The sequence below is a fragment of the Pangasianodon hypophthalmus genome, chromosome 18 (genome assembly GCF_027358585.1).
Source record: "Pangasianodon hypophthalmus isolate fPanHyp1 chromosome 18, fPanHyp1.pri, whole genome shotgun sequence".
NCBI lineage: Eukaryota > Metazoa > Chordata > Actinopteri > Siluriformes > Pangasiidae > Pangasianodon > Pangasianodon hypophthalmus.
Window position 1 is genome coordinate 3,734,405 of NC_069727.1, and position 24,300 is coordinate 3,758,704.

General features: G+C 37.1%; 1 protein-coding gene across 2 annotated transcripts; it reads left to right on the plus strand.

The window, feature by feature from the left end:
- The first annotated feature begins 1,181 nt into the window (after positions 1-1,181).
- epyc (epiphycan) lies at positions 1,182-24,270 on the plus strand. 2 transcript variants are annotated; one of them, XM_026922793.3, is made up of 10 exons: positions 1,182-1,452; positions 5,336-5,521; positions 17,444-17,639; positions 17,891-18,754; positions 19,007-19,171; positions 19,544-19,648; positions 20,423-20,581; positions 21,172-21,374; positions 22,098-22,193; positions 24,045-24,270. In XM_026922793.3, the coding sequence occupies exons 2-10, from the start codon at positions 5,357-5,359 to the stop codon at positions 24,213-24,215; spliced, it is 2,124 nt and encodes a 707-aa protein (XP_026778594.3). In that variant the 5' UTR covers positions 1,182-1,452; positions 5,336-5,356; the 3' UTR covers positions 24,216-24,270. The 2 variants fall into 2 exon arrangements, with proteins under 2 accessions (XP_026778594.3, XP_026778593.3); XM_026922792.3 differs by having other exon boundaries at positions 5,353-5,521.
- The last annotated feature ends 30 nt before the right edge of the window (positions 24,271-24,300 follow it).

Here is a 24,300-nt window from a genome sequence, read left to right on the forward strand (position 1 = left end):
TAGTTAACTAAGACACACATAAGCCCTTTTTTCTGCAAGGCTTTGCTACTCTTCTTGGCTTTAAGCATTTGTTTTTGCATTTTTGCATTTAACCTAATGCATGTTTAACACTTTAGGGTAAATATTACAGGATGAAAATGTTACATATAAAACAGTGAGTCCAACCTCATTAAAAATTTCACTTCTTATTCAGATCATATGTATGTTTTTAATGGCAGAAATGTGGAAATTATATTTCATTATTTGACCAGATACAAGTCTTCTAAAAATAGTAATAAAAGAAACATACTATATATGCTGGCTGCCATTTCATTTGGGAGGAAATATACTTCTTAGGTTTTTCAAAGACTAATGATTCTATTTAACCTAACTCATATGAGACCTCAAAATTTTAAGGTGATTTTTATGCCCTGGAAAAAAGGGCAGATCAATATGAACGAAGATCCATTTGAATTCAGTCAAACTGTTCATTCATTTAATTCCCTCTAAACTAGATACAGCACTTTGGTGGCATATAAAAGAACAAGTGTGACTTTATTGTCTGTTATAAACCTATGTAGAAACAGTGATAGGGTTAATGGAGAAAGCTACAGCTGCGCCATGCAAATCGAGATTTTTGTGGGATCAAAGTAGAACTTTGTAAGGGAGAAAAATTTTGGCCTGTAAAACAAACAAAGTTGATACATGAGAGCTTGTATGGAACCTTCCTGGCAGCGAGCTCGCTTTTGTTTCTGTGGAGTGTTGCATCTCTTGGCAGCAAGACACAGTGAGTAACTGGCTCAGTGTTAGAGACTGGCTCAGTGGAGAGAGTGAAGGAAAGGCCTTTCTCCAGGCGGAGACTTCCTCCTGGTCCAGGACTAACACAGGAGCCTGACAGAGGGCCCATTGTGTACTGGGGCCCAGTAGATCCGCACATGAAAGCAGCACATGCCTTACTTTCACCCCAGTAAAAAAAAGAAAGACAAATATCTCATACTTAACTCTTATTCTCTTATCCAGAAAAAAGCTGAACGCTCTGGGGGGCTTTCTTTCTGTGTATTTTGTTAGCACAGCAGGTTCTTCCTTTGTGTGTGAGTGTGTGTATGTGCATATGTGTATGTGTGTGTGTGTGTTAAGTGTGCCGTGGTGTGGGCTGGGTGCTGCTGCTCCTGCAGATGTGACCAAAACCAATCGCTCCCCTCTGCTCGGCCTCAGTGCCTACCTTCGCACACACACTACAGGTAGAGCACCCGGGGTCTAGGAGTGCATACACACCCACACGCGCACACACACGCACACACACACACACACACTCACACATCCCCATACACGACAATATACAAACACACACGTATACACACCCATACCCCTTCTCAAAGCCGCCGTGAGAGACCCGTTATTTTGGGCAGGCCCACCAGCCCTGTGCATGTCCGAGCTGAAGTGCAGGACCATCTGGGAAAGCGGGAGACAGAGGTAAGCGTTCTGTCATACTCATTTACGCTATGTGTTATGTAATAAAAAGAGGAAAGTTCATCACGCTTCGCTGTTAGACTTAATAATGCAGGTATTGTAGCTTATGCATGCCCGCTGTCCTATTATACGCCTGAAGGAAATTATAGTTCTGTATTAGGCCTAGGATTAAACTTTTATGTTGTTGCTGTTGTTCCTGATGCTGTTTTAATATTATCATAATGTTATTTCATATCAGAATTTAATTGTGAGTATTCTGTATTTGTGATTAGTTATTCTAAAGCTTCAACCAACAGAATATTAAAACGTCACCTCATTGAAGGGCTTGCATTTGTTTTAACATACGGATCACAGAGAAGATGTGAAACTGATGCACTGGATTGCTGAATATGTGCAAAGATGTTCATTTAAGGAAAGTTAGTCATTAATACCAAAATGATTTTGTATTTTTTGTATATATGCTGCACAATATTTGTGTCTGAAAAACAGATTATCTGATTATCATGCCATTGATGATGGAGCACTTATATCGTTCAGTGATTGGCAGTGGAAATTGCAAAAATCAATGAATATCTAGAGCTCGACTTAGAGCCAAGGAAAACACACATATACACACTATGCACACTAAACACACTCATGGGAGTGTATAAAAGCCCAGCTGTGTGTGAAGCACAGTCCCTCTTTCAGTGTGTCCCTGTTGAGTTTGATGCTGTCAGAAACAGGACACTGAAAAGCCTCACTCTCCCTGCAGAGGTGCAGACCAGAAGATCCTGCGCTTTCTGCCACGTCCTAAATGAATCCCTCATCATTTCTATTAAAAAAAGAATCATTTCTATCTTTTCCAGTGGGTGCTTTCATGAATTAAAAACCACAACAGATTTATATATAATCACAAGTCCAGAAAGTGTAAAAATAGCAAGTCAAAAGTGGCAACTTGACTGCAAGATCTGTATATATATCTATCTATTAGAGTGTTACAGTCGTGAGTCAATGAGTCCATGGGATTTTTTCCCCCTCTCAGCTGCCATCCTGTCCACAACCCCTGGTGGAATTTCGAGTATGAGCGCGGAGACAGATTGGGATATATGCTTATAAAGAAGCTCTGTCAAAGCTTTTTTACTCTCTCTCTCTCACACCCACGCACACACACACACATACAGTATACACACATTCCCCTTCTCCATCTCACCTTGAGGACCAGAACTTCATCCACATCCACGTCGCCTCTTTCTGTGCTCTCGTCTCTCCTCCCTCATCTCTTCTTGATCACTTAGGTCTTCTCTGTTTAGATGGATCTCAGATGAGCTGCTCTCACTTTCTCCGTCTCTTAAAACCAGGCCTCATCCACGATGCTATGCTGAAAAAGACAATGCACAAGATGTAGCACATATATGCTACATTATAAACTAGCTAAAAGTCTATGACTACTTAAAACAGTTTATTCTATTTCTCTCGATTTCTTTCATTCATTTTCTGTACGATTAAGTGTGTTTTTTTTTAATGCCTTGAACTGATAAAGCGTGAGTGTGTTACTGATATAGCAGAGAAATAGTGAACACTAAAACATACCAATTTATGCCACAATGCTGTTGAATTCTGGATTCTGATTGGTCAGAAGGTGTTGGTTAATTTTCTATAACAGCATCTCTGAAAGTAGTGCAGCTGCAAATCACATTTTTATATTCACAAGCTTTTTCTAATATGTTATTGTTTCTATATTAACTTACGTAGGTCATTGTATGACAGACACTCTTTGTTATTTAACAAAAAAAATAATATAATCATTGATATGGCAGGGTTTTGCAAATAGACACATATATTACATTTATGGAAGAAGTCTAAGGTGTGTAAGCTCTTTGTAATACTCAAAGGTAAATTTGTATAGAAGAAAGTCAACATATATAGTCAAAATCCACAAAGCCAGAAATGGGACAGGACATTCAGGCCTACACCTGTAATCAGGAAAATACCGTTCTAGCTTTCTAGTTTTGTGCTAAGAAGAGGTCTCGGCATGCAAGTAATGCAAGCGCAATTTTGGATTCAATAATGCTGCTTTATCAGCGGATTTCAAATGACACATGTCCTATTGCACTTACTCATTTCTGACCACAATAATAAAATGACTGGGTACAAAACAAGGAAAAAATAGCTCACTGCCAGAAGATTGCACTTCAACTTCACTACACCACCATCAAAAAAAAAAAAAAATGCCTTGCACAGATGTAATGACAACATCATGGATTGAAAATGATATTGTACCATCATACTTGTCTACATTGTGTAGATATGACACTGTGTTTATTCAGTTTGGTCACTGGTTTGAATGGTGACTGCTTGGCTCCTCTGGTGCAGTTTTATGCTTTAGAAGTCAGGCTCTTCTCACTGTCTTTTGGTAATGACCACTGTGAAATATGTGCTCTACAGGCCCAAAGCCTGAAAACAAGTTAGGATTCACCAAATAAACCAGTGCACATAATGACAGGCTTGTGTATTTGATCTCAGAATGAATCAGACCAATTGAATGTAAATAACTCTAATATAATATACGGCAGTGCTGATGAATGCTTGATTCTGATTGGTCAGGAGCTGTGCTCATTATAAAATGTTATCATTTCTATAGTAATAACTTACATAGTTACCTGGATTCTGTTTTAAATATGTATGGGATTGTCAGTATAGTGCTTTTGGTTTGGTAAGAAGATGCTTAGTTAAGATGGAAGGAGTCTCCAGTGTCTCCAGTGCTTTGTAACAGTCAAAGGTAAAGCTGTAACTTTAAGTTTTCAGACATTGACAAAGTGGTTTCTGCTTTGCAGTTTCTCAATAACATGACAATCTGCATTTTTTTTTGTCTTATTAACTTCAAGAGAGACAAAAAAAGAGAAGCTAGTGAGGGAACGACTGTTTATAGCTGCTAAAGCATAAGTAATAACAGGAACTATTTTGCGGAAATTCCATAACGTTAAATGTAACTACAAATGAATTAATATTAATAAATAAAACATTGATACTGTTGACAAATTGCTGTTGGATAAGAGGAATAAAACACTTTGTTATAGGAAAATAATATTTTTCATAACAGTAATAACAGTAATCCCACTTCACACTACTCTATCATTGATTATTTTACAATAACAGCACATCTTGTTGCGTTTAATTACTTACATGGACTGTATATACTAAAAATAAGTAACAAGTCCATGATTTTAATTGGAGTTCCACCTATTACTCATAATAAAGCATCTCATTCTGCAACTACTATAAATTACTCAGTAATTACAGTGAAACTAATAAGAAAGGTATGTAGGCATGTGTCCAGGGCTTATAAGTTTAACAAAGCAGCCCTAGCCTGGGTGCCTGGCACTGTCTCTCATGCCCTGGGCTGACTTTTAGTAAGACTCAGGTCACCAAGTGCTGTGCAAGTTCATATAATACAGCGACAAGATTCTATGTGCAATAACTAGGGAATTTGTGCAATAACTAGGGAATTTGCGCAATAACCAGAATTTTGTGATAACTACTGTATGTGCAATAACACAAAAACATTGTGTGTAAGTATCTCTGCAATAACTAACGTGTGCAATAGAGGCAGATGGGAGGGTACGTGAAGAGAGCAGGATGGGATTGTTGTATGTTATGTCTTTGATAATGACAATAAACCTTGAACCTTAGGACAATAGTTTGCTCTCATATGGGAAAAAGTGGGTAAGCATGAACCGATGAATGTTGGCTTTAGTCATTACTCCTATGCAAGAGATTTTAGTATTGCCTTTTAGAGATACTAAAGTGAATTCCAGAATTTCCATCAGTTTTAATTTTATAATTGTGTACTAAAAAAACCAAACTGCCCAAGCAAAAGTAAGATGTTTATATGCTCTTATTCATTCAGATATTTCATTCGGACAGGTGGATGATAATGATGATGCCATGCAGGTTAGTTTTGGGACTCCTGGTCCTGAATGTGGTTCTGGCTTCTCCCCCAAGATACACCCGACAAGTGGAGCCAGACTACGATGAGGACTTCGACAAGGTGGACGTCGAATATTATGATGAGCTGACCACGGATGAACCTGAGGTGGGAATGTGAATGTGCTATGGGTTGTGGGTAAAAATCCTTTCCAAGCTAACAACTAATTCATTGGTAAGGAGCATTAGATGCTTGGATTTAACTGTTTTCAGGTATTATTATATAAATCATCTGCAAATGCTTTTCACATGTAATCTTAGATTTACTATTACAAGTTTCACTTATTACAGAGAATGTTAAATATTGGATATTGGATATTTTATTAGTTCGGCTAGTTTTCCATTCATATTCTTATGTGGAGTATTATTCTCAACAGAACAATTCGCTTGAATTTGAAAGCCAGTTTGATTGTGACTATATTTTGGTAAGATTGTTCAAAGTAAATCTTGCAAATCACATGTTACTAGAGGTTCAAAAATGAGTCCAAGATTATTTAATCTAAAAATCAACTGATTCCTTTCCATAACAGGCAAGGAATATGCTTGTGTTAAAGCCTTATTCAAAATAAAAGTAGAAGTAACCAGTAAAAATGAGACTTGAGTGAAAGGTAAAATGGGTCACCATATAAATGTATTTAGAGGTATAAAGTTATTCAATTTAAGCGAAATTCAAAATCAGGACATGTTTGTTGCATTCATTGGATGCATTCATGCTTAAAAGTTTATTAAGGTTACGGTTCTAGTTGGGACACTTAGAAATCTGCATGAAATTGAAATCAAACAAAATTGTTTATTCAAATTTCTGCAAATTTATGTTGGGATCAGGATCTTAACTTTCTAATTAAAGTAATTTTTCATATATTAAGAGCAAATATTTGAGCAAATAGTAGTTGCTCAAAGATTACTGGTTATGGTATCCATGTAAATTGGGATGGAATTCAAAGGCTGTTTGTAAAGTGTTTCATAAACAATGTTAAAATGAATTGGTAGCTGGGCAAAAAATCTGTTTTGAATTCACTGAAGGTCAAAAATGAATGTGTGAGGAGTAATTATGAAATTTTGATGTGTAAGTGTACAAGTAGTACTATACAAATACAAATCCACTGAAATTATAATTTTGTACTTTGCACATCTGCCAGGAAGTAGGGCAGGGATACAATACAATAGGACAGGTATGGTGGACAAATAATTACTTGAATTTAACAACAATGCTGTTGAATTCTCAATTTGAATTGGTCATAAGGTGTTAATTAATTTTCTAGAACAGCAGCCATGACAGAAGTGCAGCAAATTTTATATTAATGCATTTGTTGTTGTAATACATTATTGTTTCTATAGTAACAATGTATACTGGGACTTGCATGGGGGACACGCCATACAAATGGATTAAGAAGGTGTGCAAATGATGACATGGTGAAGTTTTTATGGTGAAGAGTTTACTCTTCGTAACATGACAAGCTGAATTACAGTTGTTTAAGACAGAAAAAAAAAAAGCTGGTGAAGGAACAACCATTTATAGTTGCTATAATGTAAGTGATAACAGGAACTAACTTGTTTCACAACATTAAATAGAACTATAAATGGATAAATGGTATGATGAGGCATTCTAATGAATAAAAAGTGTTAGCCTTGGTGAATTGCTGTGGTATAAGAAGAATAACACTTCAAGGCGTGATGTTATAGGAAAATAATCCACTTCAGTATGATAACAGTAACTCATTATTTTCCTGTAACAGCATTACTCATAGTGTTTTTCTTCCATACATAAATGTCAGTATTCTTCATATAAAGAGCAGAATAGGTTTGTACTGGATAGCTGCTTTTCTACTAGTCACCTAAGAACAGATTTTATGAGACTGGCCAAAATATACAGACATGCAGGTGCTGGACTGAGCTCTAAATTCAGGTCTTCAGTCTAATGCCGTTGATCTGATTGCTATTTTAGATTAATTTCACAAAAATCTTGAGCTCGACTAATGACCATATTCCTACATTTGCAAAGAACGAGTGGTTACTTGATGCTATATCACTTGATTCTGTCCTTCTTCCACCACTAGTTTCATTTCAATGCACAGTGCAAAAGTTTGTGAAGAACAGAAGCATGCTTGATGTGCAATTTTTACTCTATTTTCTGTTGTGTACATAGGTTTACATATACTCTACCCTTGTAATGCAGGTTTAAGTCTTGCTTTTTGCATCTTCTGTCCACAGATATTCTGGTTTTGTTCCATTACTCCAGTATAAAAGCTGATTTAATGTGGCTGTGTTTCACTGGAGACCTTTCTGTGAAACGTGGGGAATTTAAAATATTTATAGTCTACCATTTTTTTTGTTGCCTCACTTAATGTTCTTTTGGCACAGTGGTGTGGAAAACTTGATATATCCATCTGTTTGGTCTTTCTTGCATGTCTTCAGTTTGGATGCATACAGATTTTTTGAATGATTCAGATCCAAAGTGTGATAAACAATGTTTGGTAACTGTTGGATGTCAGTGTAAGTATTTGTGCATGGTGATGTCTCATAAATGTTCAACCTGGAAGATATTTAGTAAGCAATAATCCAAAATGATATCATCATGGGCTCCCACGATGGGCTCAAGTTGTGTGTAAAGATTAGAAGTTTTGGTTAGTTAGTTAAGGGTGGGATTAACAGATGTTTGAACGTCATTCATATGAAACCATACCAACATTATCATACTCATTCACACAAATCTCTCATGAGCTTCAGTTCTTTATACTTATATCTTTAGTGATAATATCTGTCAAGGTTTTCCAAATGTTTGTCAATCCTGGACCTGGAATACCCTGACCCTACACATTTTATATTTAATGATCCAACACACCCATTTCAGCCCAACTTAAGCTTGCTAGTCAGCTGATTTGTTGTATCAGGTGTGTTGGAAGAAGGGAATATACCAAGGCAAGAGGTCATTTTTAACTACTTCCAAAATGTAAACTGGGAGCAATTAGAGCACAAATGTTTTTCACTACTCGTTTGCATGTAAATAGTTTGAAGATCATAATGAAAGAAGTATTGTTAAGATACTTAAATAGATATTTATCAAGGGTGGACATTTATCTTAAATATATTAGCTAGCCTACCAGGCAAGTGGAAGCTCTAATGCGGAAGCCTAGTCTCATGTTTTGCCCAGAAACATAAATGACTAGGCTAAAAATTGGTAGCTAAAATGATAGTTAGCTAGTTAAGTGCATTAATACAGATTAGTATATGAATTCCCCCAGCAGAAAACGTATCCTGATAAAGTTTTTGATGTAACACATTGTGCGTGGACCACAACAGGAAGTCCCATTGTGAAGTGCATTATGTTTAAACATACAAATAAAACTTTTGGTTTATGAAAGTCAAGAAGAAGTAAGTAAACCTCAGGCTTCGACACAAACAATAAGATTTAGATTCATAAGGCAACAATTCAATATTTGATTATACCAATTAATCAGCTACTATATGATACAATACAATAAGATTTTGATGAATAAGGTAACGATTCGATATTTGATGCAACGATGCAAACTGTCCAATAGTTACACCCTCAATCAGAAGAAGGCTTTAGTTTCTTTTTCAGGTTTTTAAACCTACTAGTCTGCCAGGCAACAATGAATAAAAATAAATCGAGAGCTTTTTGCCTGGTACAAACCAGGACAGGATTTAAAAATTTCAAAGATGGGAGGAGCCATATCCTGATCATGATGTGAATGATATAGTAGAATAGTATAGTAAGATATACTGTATGGTTTGAAGATCCAATTCAACACACTTTGAATTGTTATGACATGAAATATACTTGTTTCAGTTTCCTGCCCTGATGAAAATGCAATAAAGAGAGAGAGAGAGAGACAGAGAGACAGAGGGAGGGAGGTTAGGAGGCTAGCATCGCATTACATGCATTCATTTGATCTTATGTGGATCTGCTTTACCTTATTGGTTGCTCTTTTGAAACTGTGGCAGGTTTTTTATTTAACATGTGTTTTAGCAATAAATGGAGGATTTCTGCTCCAGAATAAAACATGCAGCTATAAAATTCACAGAAGTGCATGTATACTTTGCTGCATCCTCTCCTTGACCTATCCAGAATTACTTACACATGGTACAAACTGCTGAAGATTTAAGGACTTAGAGAAACTGTATGGATGTATAACATGAAAGACTAGAGCTTGATATTGCTTTGTACCAGTCCCAGAGTGGTCTAGGTCAAACTTACTTAAAAAAAAAAAAAAAAAAAAAAAAACTATTGTATACTATATATTGTTTTACAACAGTTAGTTCTGGTGCACTACTCTGATTGGTTGAGAGGTATTCCAAGGGTGCCTATATTTCCTATAACCGCACTGGGAGTTTTCACTGTGTGTATCACTCCACTCGTCTGTCTTTCCCACGTAAAATTTCCCTAGTCAACATGCTATAAAGTGAGTGTAGCTTTTTCAGGATCTATTTCTGCTAGCGGAGCAAAAGGAAAGGTTTATTGAATTGTATAAAGGCAATCTCACACCCCCAATCATGTGGTTATGCTGAATATCAGCACGGCTGTGATTAGCTACAGTACTCTCCCTGCGGGCTTGTGCCTACAGCCAAATCACAGCCATGCCGATATTCGGTATAACCGTACTCTTGCTCGTGCGATATTGCTTAATTAGAAGAGGTAAGGAAAAGCTTGAACCTTTCAGCTTAAACCTCAGACCTGTATTTGTGAAAATACAACATGCACTCACCGTCCACTTTAATAGGAACACCTGTACACTTGCTTATTTATGCAGTTATCCAATCATGTGGCAGCAGATCAATGCATAGAATTATGTAGATATAGGTCAAGAGTTTCAGTTAATGTTCACATCAAACAACAGAATGGGGAAAAAGTGTGATCTCTGTGACTTTAACCATGGCATGGTTGTTGGTGCCAGATGGGCTGGTTTGAGTATTTCATAAACTGCTAAACTCCTGAGATTTTCACACACAACAGTCTCTAGAGTTTACACAGAATTGTGCGAAAAACAAAAAACATTGAGTGAGCGACAGTTCTGTGGGTCTTGTTGATGAGAGAGGTCAGAAGAGAACGGCCAGATTGGTCTGAGCTGCCAGGAAGGATATAGTAATTCATATAATCACTCTTTACAACCGTGATGAGCAGAAAAGCAAGCACAAAACATCAAACCTTTAGGTGGATGGGCTACAAAAGCAGAAGACCACACTGGGTTCCACTTCTGTCATCCAAGAACAGGAATCTGAGCTTTTTCATGTCTTCAACTGTCCAGTTTTGGTAGGTCTGCGCCCATGACAGCCCCAGATTATTATTACCTACAGATTCTCAATAATCTACAGACTATCTGAAGCTTTTGACCTGTATCTGCATGATTTTATGCATTTTGCTGCTGCCTCATGATTGGCTGATTGGATAATTGCATAAATGAGCAAGTGTACAGGTGTTCCTATTAAAGTGGACAGTGAGTGTATATAAGATATACTATGATATGACTCTGTGGCCATTGGTTGCAGTAACAAGAGCAGAATTTCATAATAGCTCTTAAAGTATAGTGTCAATGTCATAAATAATTTTGAACTAAATAAGTTTTGTGCAAAATTATAATGGTCACACTTTTTCATTAATTTCAATTCATAACAGGTTTGTGTAACAAAGCAAAACTATATTATTTTACTAAAGTGTACCTACTATTGAAAAAAATGAAACAAGTGTTCCATCAGATATCTAAATCTCTGTATGTAAGAAGTTGTAGATAAATAAAGTATTTTATTAAAGGTAGGACTGCAAGTTACCGTAATCCAAGATTTGTCTAACACTTGATATCAGACCTAGAAAAAGTCTGTGTGTGTGTGTGTGTGTGTGTGTGTGTGCGTGTGTGTGTGTGTGTGTATGGTACCCTAGCCCAGCCGGGGTGAATTCTCTCACCTTGTGCCCAGTTTTCCTGGAATTGGCTTACTGGTGCTTACTGAAGTTGAATGAATGAATGAATGAATGAATGAATGAAAGAATGGATGAAATAAAGTCAGAAACATGTCTCAGTTCACTTAGACTTATACCTTACTCAGATTTTCTAATCCTAGATTATTTAACATGACTCCATTTCTTAAAGTTTAACCAACATTTTTCACACAGGGGTTTAAAAACCTTTGCCTGGCAGTTTTTATAAATATATATACTGATATAAACTGAAGTAGAGGTAGTAAATTTGGCTAGTTTTATTGCTAGCTTGTGGAATTAATAAAAGTAAAAAAAAAAAAAGGAATAAAAAATCCTTTCTGAGGTTTAAACACTCTGACAAACGTGTGACTCATACTGACCAGTCGCATTGTTTTGTCCATTGCTCATACAGTCTTGTGTTCTGTGAACTTATTATCTTATTATTATAATATAACTTATTATTAACGATTATCTTAGTGAATTTCATTTACTTTCCCAGCTTCATATGAGGATTTGTTGGCTGTAATGTGTTGGTTCTCTGGCTTATTTTAGCCTGCGTTTTTTGCTTCTCGTCTCCCCACAGATATGTGTGTTTGCATTGGGGGGGGGGGGGTTTGGGGGTGGCTGGTGGTCAGGAGGTGGGGTAGACTTACAGCTCGCACAGAGTCAGGCCTTGTTGTCTCTCAAAAGCTTTTGGTGTCATTACACTGAAACTCCAGTTATACCTAGTAAACCCTCACTTAACCATTAGCAATGGGTTTCATGTAGACTGTAGCGATGATATTCTCGTGACTCATGCTAATCACACAGACCAAGCACGGTAGTTTTAGTTTTTGTGATGGCTTCACCATTTTCTCATTGACAAATACCTGAACTGTATTACTTTGTGCAAATATAGCACTGTGCAGGAATAAGGATTTTCTGCCTCCATGTATGTCTTGGTTCCACAAGGACCATTCACATGTTGATGATAGAATCGGCTTTTCGAGTGTGTGTGTCAGAGACACGTACATTACAGAATGTGGTTTCATGGCGCCACATTCTGGTTTGTGGTGCAACTGCAGACAGAAAGGAGGCTCAGAAACCTGAACCGGATCCCATTTCCTATATTATTATGTCCTCTGACTTCTATATAAATACATACATGGTGAATTTTTTTTTTAAAGCACTTACTTGCGGTACGATCCACCGCTTTGTGGTCAAAAGGGCATGACCGGTCCATCCATTATGCCTCACATCTAAAGCTGATTAACATTACTAGGTATGAGATGGTGTGACACGTTAAAAGCACGGATGCTCTGACAGCTGAGATAATGCGCCTCCTTGTGTAGTTTTGGTGACCATTAGCAGTGTGAATGTGTCTCTTGTTTTGTTGAGTTGTTCTTACTTGTTAAGGGAGGCAGCCTTTTCAGGTGTATAAGGAGTCTTGATGTCTTAGGGATTCCTGAGCAAAACTCTCAGCAAGGGCCACAAATAAATTCTATACACTTCATGAAAAAAAATTTTTATAAAATAAATGAATAATTAAACAATGGGATAAATAAGTATTTTTAATGCCGAAAAAGACTAGTTAACAAGAAAAAAGCTAAAAATTAATCCTAAATAGAATCATGAACTAAACTAATCATGTAATAACCTTTGGAAAGACTTGTCTTAATGTTCAGTTTTCCTGAAGGTTATCACTAATGAGACATCTGATATGATGTTAAGTACCTACGTGACTCAAAAGGAGATGGAAACAGAGCATGGTGGTGTGAAAAGCATGTTGGTTTTTGCCCCAAACGTTGCAATTCCCCTATCAAGTTGAGGCCTGTTCATAATAAACACATATAATCTAATAATCTTTATTCATTTTGACTCAAAATCTCAAAGTGCTTAACAATAAATAAAAAAATAAATAAATAAATAGACACAACATTTTTAGATAAGCAAATAAAAAATATAGATGCTTAATTAAAGCAAAACAAAGAATCATAGTAAAGCTACAAGTTAAAAAGATCAAATTAATAAAACAATTTGCAATTAGTAAAACAATCTAAAGGTGTTAAAAGTTCAAAAGGTTTATCACAATCACAGGTAAGACCATTTGAACAAGCAGGATATTAACCTGGATTTAAAAGCATTTAAAGAGAGCCTGTGTCCCTAATAATCTCTGGAATACTATTCCAGAGATTAGAGGCAACATTATAAAAGTGTCTACTGACAGATGAGATACAGTTAACCCAAGGTATTGATAATAAACCTGCCTCAGCTGAGCAAAGTGCTCAAGATGGGTTACAGCATTCCAAAAGATCAGTAAGATATACCGGAGCTAAACCACTGAGAGATTTATACTGTATGTCATTAGCAAAACTATGGGATGATATGAAGCGGAATTACAGCTACCACCCCAACACTGATTACTTTTATTATATCGCAGCAATTCGACAACAATTACAGTTTTTTTATTTATTAAACAACGACACGTAATACCTTTTCTAATTTATAGTTTATAGTTATGCTTAATGTTGTGGAACATCCCCAAATCAAGTTACTTCCTGTTCTCATTACATTAGGTTGTGTTACTTTATAGCTGCTATAGCGGTTATAAACAGTTGTTCCCTCACCAGCTTTTTCTCTCTTGAAGTTAATAAGACAAAAAAAAAAAGTGTAGCTTGTCACATTACCAAGAAACTGGAATGCGTAAACTCCCCTATCCGAAGACTTTCCTGTGGCAGAAAACTGACTGTTACAAAGCACTGACACTGGAGACTCCTTCATCCTGGTATCAATTTTATAATAACGTATAATGTATAATAACATTTATGATGAAAAAAAACAAAAAAAAAACACTTTTTTAGACTTCAGACCAGATTTAACAGGCAAACTTAAAAATGACTGAGTAGGGATACGAACACTGATCTGAGATATATTGGCCATGACCACAATTTGAGAACTGCTAGCATAAAAACTTGCATATACTTGATTAAATGAAAGACATTTCCAAGTAAAAGTTGAACAAATCAACAATGAAATTATTCAAGCAGAATTTTGAACGTATCAGACATTATCTATATGTAAGTATCAAATGTACCTAGACATCAAAATGAGAGAAAATTAAGCAGAGGGATTTTTTAAAATCTTTTTTTTCAAAGCCTGTGAACAGAAAAGCCCAGTTTTGTAATGTCTAATAATTCAGCTAGATTTGTCCCTATATTCCTTTCTGTATCAGAATGGGTGCTATACTAATTTTTCTCCTTGTGTTGATTTTAAATAAATGATATACCTATAAGAGTCATTTACAAACCAGCCTGGAATAAATAACTCCAACTTATTTAGATATAAAGAGTTTAAATGACATAATGCTCACACAATGCTCATAATCATGGTAATTAAGCTAATCTACTTCAGAGGTAAGTCCACGAACAGCTACTTAATCTAGTAATATATTCATAATGTGTGTGTTTGAATACTTTTTTTTTTTTTACTTTTTCTAATTACAAGAAACTAATGTATCAGAATGAACTGTTATTATTGCTTTATCTCAAAGCAATATTCTGTGGTGGTTAACATTAAGCAGCTAGCTAGCTGACATTAGCTAACTGTCATTGGGAAACTAGCTAGCTAACAGTTCATTTTTCAAATATAGACAAAATATAGAAAAAAAAGACAAAATAATAGTTGTAACCATTTTTTGTAAGTTTTTTAACACAGTCATTCACTTGGTGTTTTCTCCGATGAAGGAATTCTCTTAATTTCTCTTAATTAAGGAGTATTAAATGTGTCGATCACAAGCAAGTCGGCTCTTTGATTCGGCTTTGTGACTCCGCTCTTTGTTATACGCCTTGGGAGGTGAATTGCAGTTCAGTTCAGAGATGTTTTGGTGAACGGACAGTCAAGAAATAGCGATCAATTTGTGTGTGCCTTTTTCTATAGTTGAATGGATAACTATAGAATGGATACTCGGGGTCACAGAAAATTCATAACCCCTTATGGACATTATGAATTTTCTGTGACCGCAAGTCTTGACCACCACGATTTTTTTCCCAGATTAATAATTAACACTCCATTTATGGCATATTTTCGTGTATTTTCTTGACTTCTGTTGTTCTGCTGAGTCACTCCAGGTTGTCAAGGAACTAACGGAGGTAGACGGATGGAGAAATTTTTCCATTTTTATCACTCAATTCCTACACTAGTGTAGTGTGTCAGTATAGTGAAAAAAGATTAATATCGCATGGACATTCTTAATTTAAATGTGCCATGTTTAAATGTAAATTTTTCAAAAAAAAAAACAAAACAAAACAAAGATTTCATAAAAAAAATCTGTTGTCATAATTTGTAAAATAAATGAACCAAATAAAAGCTGTCAATTAAACAATCCCACATGGGGTCGTGACCCCTAGTTGGGGAACTGCAGTGCTATAGGGTGCAATGAAAGAAGATGTTCTCCAGGTTAAAATGTCCTTTGCCCTTAATTTTGACCAAAAGCTAATATTGACCATAAGGCACAAAACCTAATCTCAGTACATTTACCGAGTGGCAATGGGATTGGCTATGACACAATTTCATTTGGGTAACTATTCCTAAAGTGCAATTGTCCTTGCATTTTAGTTATTTATGTATTTATTTCAATGTGTAGCATACATGATATGATTGTCTGTAGAGTCCTGTGGAGTGTTATTCATTTTGTTTGAATGAATGAACGAATGAATGAATGCATTTGCACAAATTCCAGGAGCAGATCATGCTCCCACTTTTCACAAAAACAGTGTAAATGGATATCATTTAGTGTGAGTAGTGTCATGATCCTATATACATAAAAGCCCAGTGTAGCCTACTGTTGCCTATTGTGCTTGGAAAGCAGTGTGCAATAGCACCATCAGATAATTATTTTTTAACAGCAATGTGGTATTGTTGCTCAGTATAAGTTTTGTCAGTGACCAGGTTCATTGTGTCATGAAAATGATGGTGGAACTAAAGTTTGTGCCTGTAGGTCTATTGTAGTTGCTGCACAATGAACAGTGTTTTTGGCTGTTATGTGTCCTGGCAGCAGCTTCATCATTCATGGTCAGGCTTACCTGAGAGCATAATTCCATTTAGGTCTGATGGGACTTACGTGGATGATAAGCCAGTGACCCTGGCTGTGGCAATTTAAGTGTACCACGTGGCTGGCCCTTCTAGCTGTGCTGATTTTTAGTGCAAAACCTCAGGTCTAAGTAGCAACCCTGGCTCACAGGATAGGTTTCACAGGGTTGATGTACAAGTCCCCAGACTGTGCCATCCATAAACCAGATTGGCAGAGCCCCACGCTACATCCTGCCCTAGATTTCACATTGCCAGGATTGAGGCTTCAATCAGGTCCTTTAGAGAGGCGATCTTTCTAGTGCATGCAGCAAAATGGCTAAAGCATTTTAATGTCATATGCCACAGCTCATCAGAATGGTATCAATGCGTCTGCATTGGGTGTGTGAGCAGCATACTGAGCGTAGCAGTTGGGATAGATTCAACTCAGAATTAGGGTCTAAATATGCCAGCCCAAAGTGTTGTATTGACATCGGAATCGCTGAACTGTAAGCTAAGGGATATCCGAACTGGAGACTGCTTCTCTCATATGTTCAATGCCAAGCAGTGGATACACAGGAGGTATTCTTCCTCATCTTCCAGGTTGCACAGACATTGCTGCAAGAGCAAGAAACCTGCAGCATGGTTCATTAGTCACTGAGACCCAAAGCTGTGTATAGTAACGTTTGAAGAAAAACACTCGAACACGCTAGCAGAATGTAGCCATTGGCCCGCTAGTCGTATGGATAGACGGCTAGTCATATGGACTCAAGGATCGGGGGAATAGGCATTAGCAAGTGAATAATATTGAAGTATTACAAACTATTCAAGCAAGAATTCCCCCAATAAAAATACATAAATAATGCCATGTTTTTCCTCTAATACTGTAACCCACCAGATGGCACCCATTATAATAATCCATTCAATAATCTTAAAACAGAGAAATAACTGTTAATTTATTCATCATCATCATGTTTATGTCATCATCATCTTATTCAAATTGTTTAAACGACACTAGCCATATCAACATTGGATTCACTTTTCCTTTCCTTGCAGATAGAGATTAGCACTCTGTCCCCAGATGAGGACAATGATCCCACACCTGGAGCTTCACTAGAGGAAGAGGAAGAGGAACCAGAAGAGGATCCAGAAAAAGAAAGTGGGGATAGAACGGAATTACCCATAATGCCTTCGCTCATCCCATCAGGCTCTGGAGTATCAGGGGTTTTGATGGGACCAGACGCTCCGGGAGGTCTGTATTACACCAACCTAATCACACACACACAATAATGTCTTACCAAAACTTGCCAACATAAAAATTGCTTAATATCCATTTAACTAGCAGTTTGATTGGTTAAATGTTTTTTCATAATCCTGTAACCCTGCTTTCTTACAATGCATCACTTAAACCATTGCTCCCATCATCTCTAACTGTCTAAACTGAATCATTGTCATCATGCAGTTCTAATCAGTCTCTTAACACCTAATCTTGTCTCTAACAAGAGGAAGAGCTGCGTCTGACGCCCACTGAAATCCTTCATATCTCTGGAGAATCTTTGGGTTCTGGGGACATGCTGAGTTCTGGAGGTTCTGGGGCTTCTGGAGCTTCAGGGGTTTTTGGAAAGATTCCCGATGCTAGAGAATACCATTCTGGGGAGACTCTGGGTTCTGGAGGTTCTGGGGGCTTGAGTTCTGGAGGCTCTGCAGATGTAAGCTCTGGAGATATTAGTTCTGAAGGCTCTGTAGACCTTGGTTCAGGAATCTCTGGAGACCTTGTGTCGGGAGTATCTGGTGAATTTGTTTCTGGAGTATCTGGTGGCTTTGTTTCTGGAGTGTCTGGAAACTTTGTTTCCGGGGTCTCTGGAGACTTTGTTTCTGGAGTGTCTGGAGACTTTGTTTCTGGAGTGTCTGGAGACTTTGTTTCTGGAGTCCCTAGAGACTTTGTTTCTGGAGTCTCTGGAGACTTTGTTTCTGGAGTATCTGGAGACCTTGTTTCTGGGGTATCTGGAGACTTTGTTTCTGGAGTATCTGGAGACCTTGTTTCTGGAGTATCTGGAGACTATGTTTCTGGAGTATCTGGAGACCTTGTTTCTGGAGTATCTGGGCACTTTGTTTCTGGAGAATCTGGAGATTTTGTCTCTGGAGTCTCTGGAGTCTCTGGAGACGTTGATTCGAGAGTATCTGAGGAGTTTGTCTCTGGAGACTCTGGGGACTTTGTTTCTGGGGTCTCAGAGGACTTTGTTTCTGGAGCCTCTGGGGACCTTATTTCTGGAGATTCTGAGGAACATATTTCTGGAGATTCTGGGGACTTTGGCTCTGGACCCTCTGGGGTTTCGGGTGAAGAAATAACACTGGTTCCTGGCAGAGGTCAGTACTATTGACTGTAGTGGAAACTGCATTCTATACACCTAAAACCTGTGTATTCTATAGTGTAGAATGTGACGTATTTCACTATGGGTTGAGTAGTTGTCTAATTGGCCAGGTGAAGGGTTTCTTATTAGTCTTATTCGTAACTTCTTATTAGTTCTTACTGCTAAAGTTACTATCATACTGTCAGGCCTCTACTTGTGCTATGGGGCTCTAATTGATCTCTTACCGCATCGCCTTGTCTTTACCAAGAGGAGCAGATCTATATTACAGTTACCACTGGCCCCGAAGAAGTCTCTGGGGAAACGGGGGCACCAGAGAAACCTCTACTCCCTGTGGAGCCTGTGACTCTAGGGCCTCCTGAGGAATCTGGGGTTCCTGAGGAATGGGTAACAATCATCCCTACTCTAAAGGAAGGTTAGTACTTCACTTGCCATGTAGAGATCATACTGTTAATATTTGCAACTTGGAAGCACAACAGCCTGAAAAGAGCCCCAGAGTCATAGGCAGCCATATATTGGATCAGGCATATAATGGATCATTTTAACCATTAAAATAATATGCAATTTCCTGTTTCATCCAGTAATGCTAACACATTTACTATACACCATGTCTACTGATACATGATATTTTCCTCTTCTCACAAACCTTTGTGCTTCATTTAACTGGCTGTGATGGGTTAAATGTGTGTTATTTGTGTTCAACTCAAGATCTTCACTGCTCACTTTATCTCTTTGTCAAACCCTGTGCTAATCCTTCTCCTAACATCCTAACGTTGTGTGTAACAAGAGGAGATGCTGTTTCCCACCACCCAGACCCCTGGGAGTACAACAGGTTCAGGGCTACCTGAGAGCCCTGAGCCTGATGTTGATGTCATTGAAACTGACATTCCAGGTTAGTGTCCTACCTCTTTATTGTGCATTTAAGGTCAACCAACATGAATATTGTGAATTACAACAATCGCATAGAATTTATCAAAATAAAAGAATATTCCACTAAGAGATATGCACACTAAGGTTGGTAAGGTTGGTACAATTTCATTATAATACAATGTCCTATGTTTTAAATTCTACATGGTATACATTTATTAATTGGAACAGCCCTTTAAAACTTTCCATAATCTCAGACCTGTTATTTGTTATCTGTTGTAAGGGTAAGACAGCAACAGATTAGTAATCCAGATATTATTATACACGCATCATCGTTTGTTGTGTTTCACTTAAACACCTCTGTGAATGAATGTATGCATAACTCATGTTATGCAATTTTTTAAAATATAGGGGCCAGATCACATCATGCAAATTAGAACATGTTTCCCAAACTAGCTTTTATTCATTGTTAGCTTTGTCACTTTTTTAAATAGGGTGTTCATTTAGGGCGAATTCTTTCTGAAATTGGTCCTCTGAGATCCCCACTTGGTCCGCAGTTTACTTTTTCCCCAGCTCCCAACCCAAGCTTACCGGGGATTCAGTGTTCTTGATTGTTTGGTTAAGATGTATTGCGATTTTACTGAAGAGAGAAGAAAGTTGGACAGTCCAGGGTTCCTGAGGAGCAACTTGGGAAACACTACTATAGTTTATTTGTTTCTTCAGTTACGTTTTTGGACTCATATATATGTTTCTTTTTTTTCTTTTTTTTGTGGACACCATCTACTGGTTTGGTGGCAAGGCATGCCCACCTGTGTGCTGTGTACCTGCCTGGGAGGATCTGTGTACTGTGATGATGTGAATTTGCATAACGTGCCTCCTCTTCCCAAAGATACCACTCACTTCTACGCCCGCTACAACAGGATTACTAAGATCAACAAATCAGACTTTGCTAACATGAGTATGTTTACTTGAGTATTTTTTTGCATTTATAGAAAATGTTATACAAACTAAACATAATTCACTGCAGCACTGTTGAGTAGGGCTGGACAATATGACTATATAATATCTATATTGTGATATATTAACTTAATGATACTTTTGATACTTTGGGTTTTTCAGTATTGTGGATATCTTCAGGTTAATTATATAAGTATTGCCCACAGTATCTAGTCAGCATTAACATATAATTTTTTTACCCGTTCCATTCCATCTCTTCCATGATAAATATGTATATTCTGAAAAGTTGTCATTTTTGAGGTTATAGTTTTAATAATATTGTTCCAATATTTTGTTGGTGCTTTGTTAGCAAACTTCGGCAAAAATAAATATTGAGAAGTTGGAATTACAGTATAACGTCACAGTTCTCTGATTTATACAGCTTTATATAAAATATGAAATATGCTTCACTATTAGTTGAATACTCTCTTGGATTTATATTAATGTAGAGCATTAATATGGTAAATTAGTCCAGAAATGCATTTTTGAATTTTGAATTCTGAATATTGCCTTCTCTCTGAAATGTTGTCTTTTTTGCTCTCCATCATAAAGACAAACTGAAGCGGATCGACCTGACAAGTAATGCCATCTCAAAGATCGAAGACGGCGCTCTCTTCGGCCTGCCCGCTTTAGAGGAGCTGGTAATTCGAGAAAACAGCGTAGCTCAACTCCCAGCACTGCCAGGCACAATGACCCTTGTTGATGCCAGTCACAACCACCTGGGCAGAACTGGTATCCAGAACGAAGCCTTCAAGGTAAGAGGGAAAGACGAAAGCATTGTACAAGCTATTCTGGGTGCAGCTTAAAGTAAAGTTTACTTTTAATTGCTCCTTAGGTTTTGCTTACTAGGCTACTAGTCTAATACGTTATTGTTTCTATAGTAACAACTTATTCATTGACTTGTACGACAGACCCTCCATATAAACTAAGACTAATAATAACTGTATTTAAATGAAATATATATTCATTGATCTCCAGTTTCCAGTATAAGCTCCAGCCAGTACGTTTTCCAGTGTGGGAAAGTCTTCAGGAGAGAGAAGTTAACTCTCTGAGGTTTCTCAGTAACGTGACAAGCTGTGTGTGTGTGTTTTTTTTTAATCTTATTAACTGGAAAGAAAAAAAGAGAGGCTCATGAGGAAACGATTGTTTATAACATGACTGAAAACAGGAGCTAACTTGTTTCACAGATTGTTATAGTTCTGTATTGTTGACTATTTTGCTATAAGGGCATGTCTGGGATGTTTCGTTCCTTATACGATACACTGTATATGGCTTATTTCTTTAACCAAACAGGACCCAAATTTCTCAGATGAATTACTTCACATATCATCCTTGATATATCAGTGATGGCACAGAGTATTGGTACCATAGTCTAGTCTTGGTATTGGACAGAACCATCCCCATTAAGCACAGTATATGTGTATGTGTGTGTGTGTTTGTAATGATCTGGCTGTAACTGTGCTGTTTCTGCGTCGTAGGACATGACAGGACTACTTTACCTCTACCTGACGGACAACGGCATCGATCACATCCCTGTTCCTCTGCCTGAGAGTCTGCGCTCTCTGCACCTACAGGTACCTGCACTCCCACCTCACTGCTGCCCCCATGTGGACACTCCATGTGTGTTCATTTTACACCAACCTTTAAAAGAAGTCTCTATTAAACATATCTGAGCCAAAGTGAGTGTCGTCCTTCCCACTATCTTCACACTAAAATCACACACTACTAACAGTAACACGCAGACAGAATATCATACACAGAGTGGCTGCAGGTATCCTCAGACTCGATTAAATATTAATGCCACTTTCAATGTCACTTTAAACGTACAAAGTTATGGGACGTTATATTAAAATATATTAACTGACACATTTTTAGTATTGTGTTATAATACTGTAACTAGTAACTAATTATTGGTAACTAATTTTTTTTTTTTTTGTAAATCATCAAAACTATATTTTGTGACACATATGGAGTATCCTGAAGACGTCCTCACAAGACAGGATTGCAATAGATTTTTTGTTTTATTGTATTATCTATACGTACATAAGGGTAAATGTAAATTTATGCATGTGTTTAAATTTGATTTAGATTTATGTTATGTTCTAAGGCTTCCTTAAAAGTCACACAATTGATTTGAAGCCTCAGAGTTAACTGGCTGACACTCCACAATCTACACTAAAAATATTATTATAATTTGTTTAAAGAAAAAAAAGAAGAATGGCCTGAAACACGCTCTCAAAGTGTGGTCCTTAATTTTTTAATTTTTTTTTTTTTTTACATTTTGAACAAAGCTAAATTTTAATTAAATTTATTACCAAGGTATTATAGTTATAACTTATAGTTATTCCCAGGTTTGAGTTGTCACTTGAATTGTCGACTTGAATCTAATGTGCTCTTGTGGGTGAAAAGTTCAGGAATGAAGCTCTATGGCTCTAATAGCCAGAATATTATTGTACACATTTACATACTGAGCTTGATATTCGAAATATATATGTATATATATATATGTATATATATATATATATATATATATACATGGAATTTATTTTACAGTTAAAAAGGTCTCTGGCTTTTAAAACACTTAAACTCAAAGACTGCAGAAAATCAAAATCAAGACAGTTCAACATATAAGACATTTATTCCACAAAATATAATATAAGAATAAAAATAAGTTTACTGATGTGCTACAGTTAAACGTGGCCTCGTGAGATACAGCAGGAATTGACGGGTTCTTGCGAAGATTTTTAAATGGATGTGAAAAGTAAAGCATTCGCATCATAGAGGTGTTTAAAACCTTATGAATTATTGTGTCAGTAAGGGGGTCATGCTGTTAGAGGAAAATAATCAGCGACCGGGTGGCATGACATGAAGTGGAGCTATTATTCCACCCCGAAGTTGTGATTATTCTAATAACATCATGTCCTGAACTGTTTTATTCCTCGTGTACCACAGCAATTTGCCAACAATTAAATTTTTTAATGGATTAAAGAAGAACAGGCAGTGTGTTTTATCCATTTATAGTTACATTTAACGTTGTGGAATGATATAGCAGCTATAAACAGTCTTTCCCTCACCAGTCTCCAAACTCCACCAAACTCCTCTGACCTGAAGACTTCCGGAAAGTGCTGACACTGCAGGCTCCTTCCATAAATGTTAAATTAACTCATCGCATTAGAGAAAATTTCACCATATGAATAACTTCACATTCTTTTAATCTCTTCGTGCTGTTACGATAATGAAACGATAATGTATTAGAACGAGCGCATTAATATAAACCTGTGATTTGCAGCTGCACTACTGTCAGAGCTGCTGTTAGAGAAACGTACTCAAAGCTTTCTGAAATTGCGCTGGGTACAAGCCTTTTATAAGATATAAAATATGTTGCAGCAAAAGAGGAAAATTCATATTTCCCACTTTTTCCTCAGAACAACAACATCCAGATGATACACGAAGACACGTTCTGCAAACAGAACGACTTGAACTACATCCGGATGGCGCTGGAGGACATTCGCCTGGACAGCAACCCCGTCAACCTCAGCAGAACTCCACAGGCTTATGTGTGTTTGCCACGTATTCCTGTTGGCGCCCTTATTTAAACACACACACACACACACACACTTCTACAGACACACACAAAAACCTCTGAGAGTTTCCAACTTTTTTTTTTTTTTTTTTTCAAAC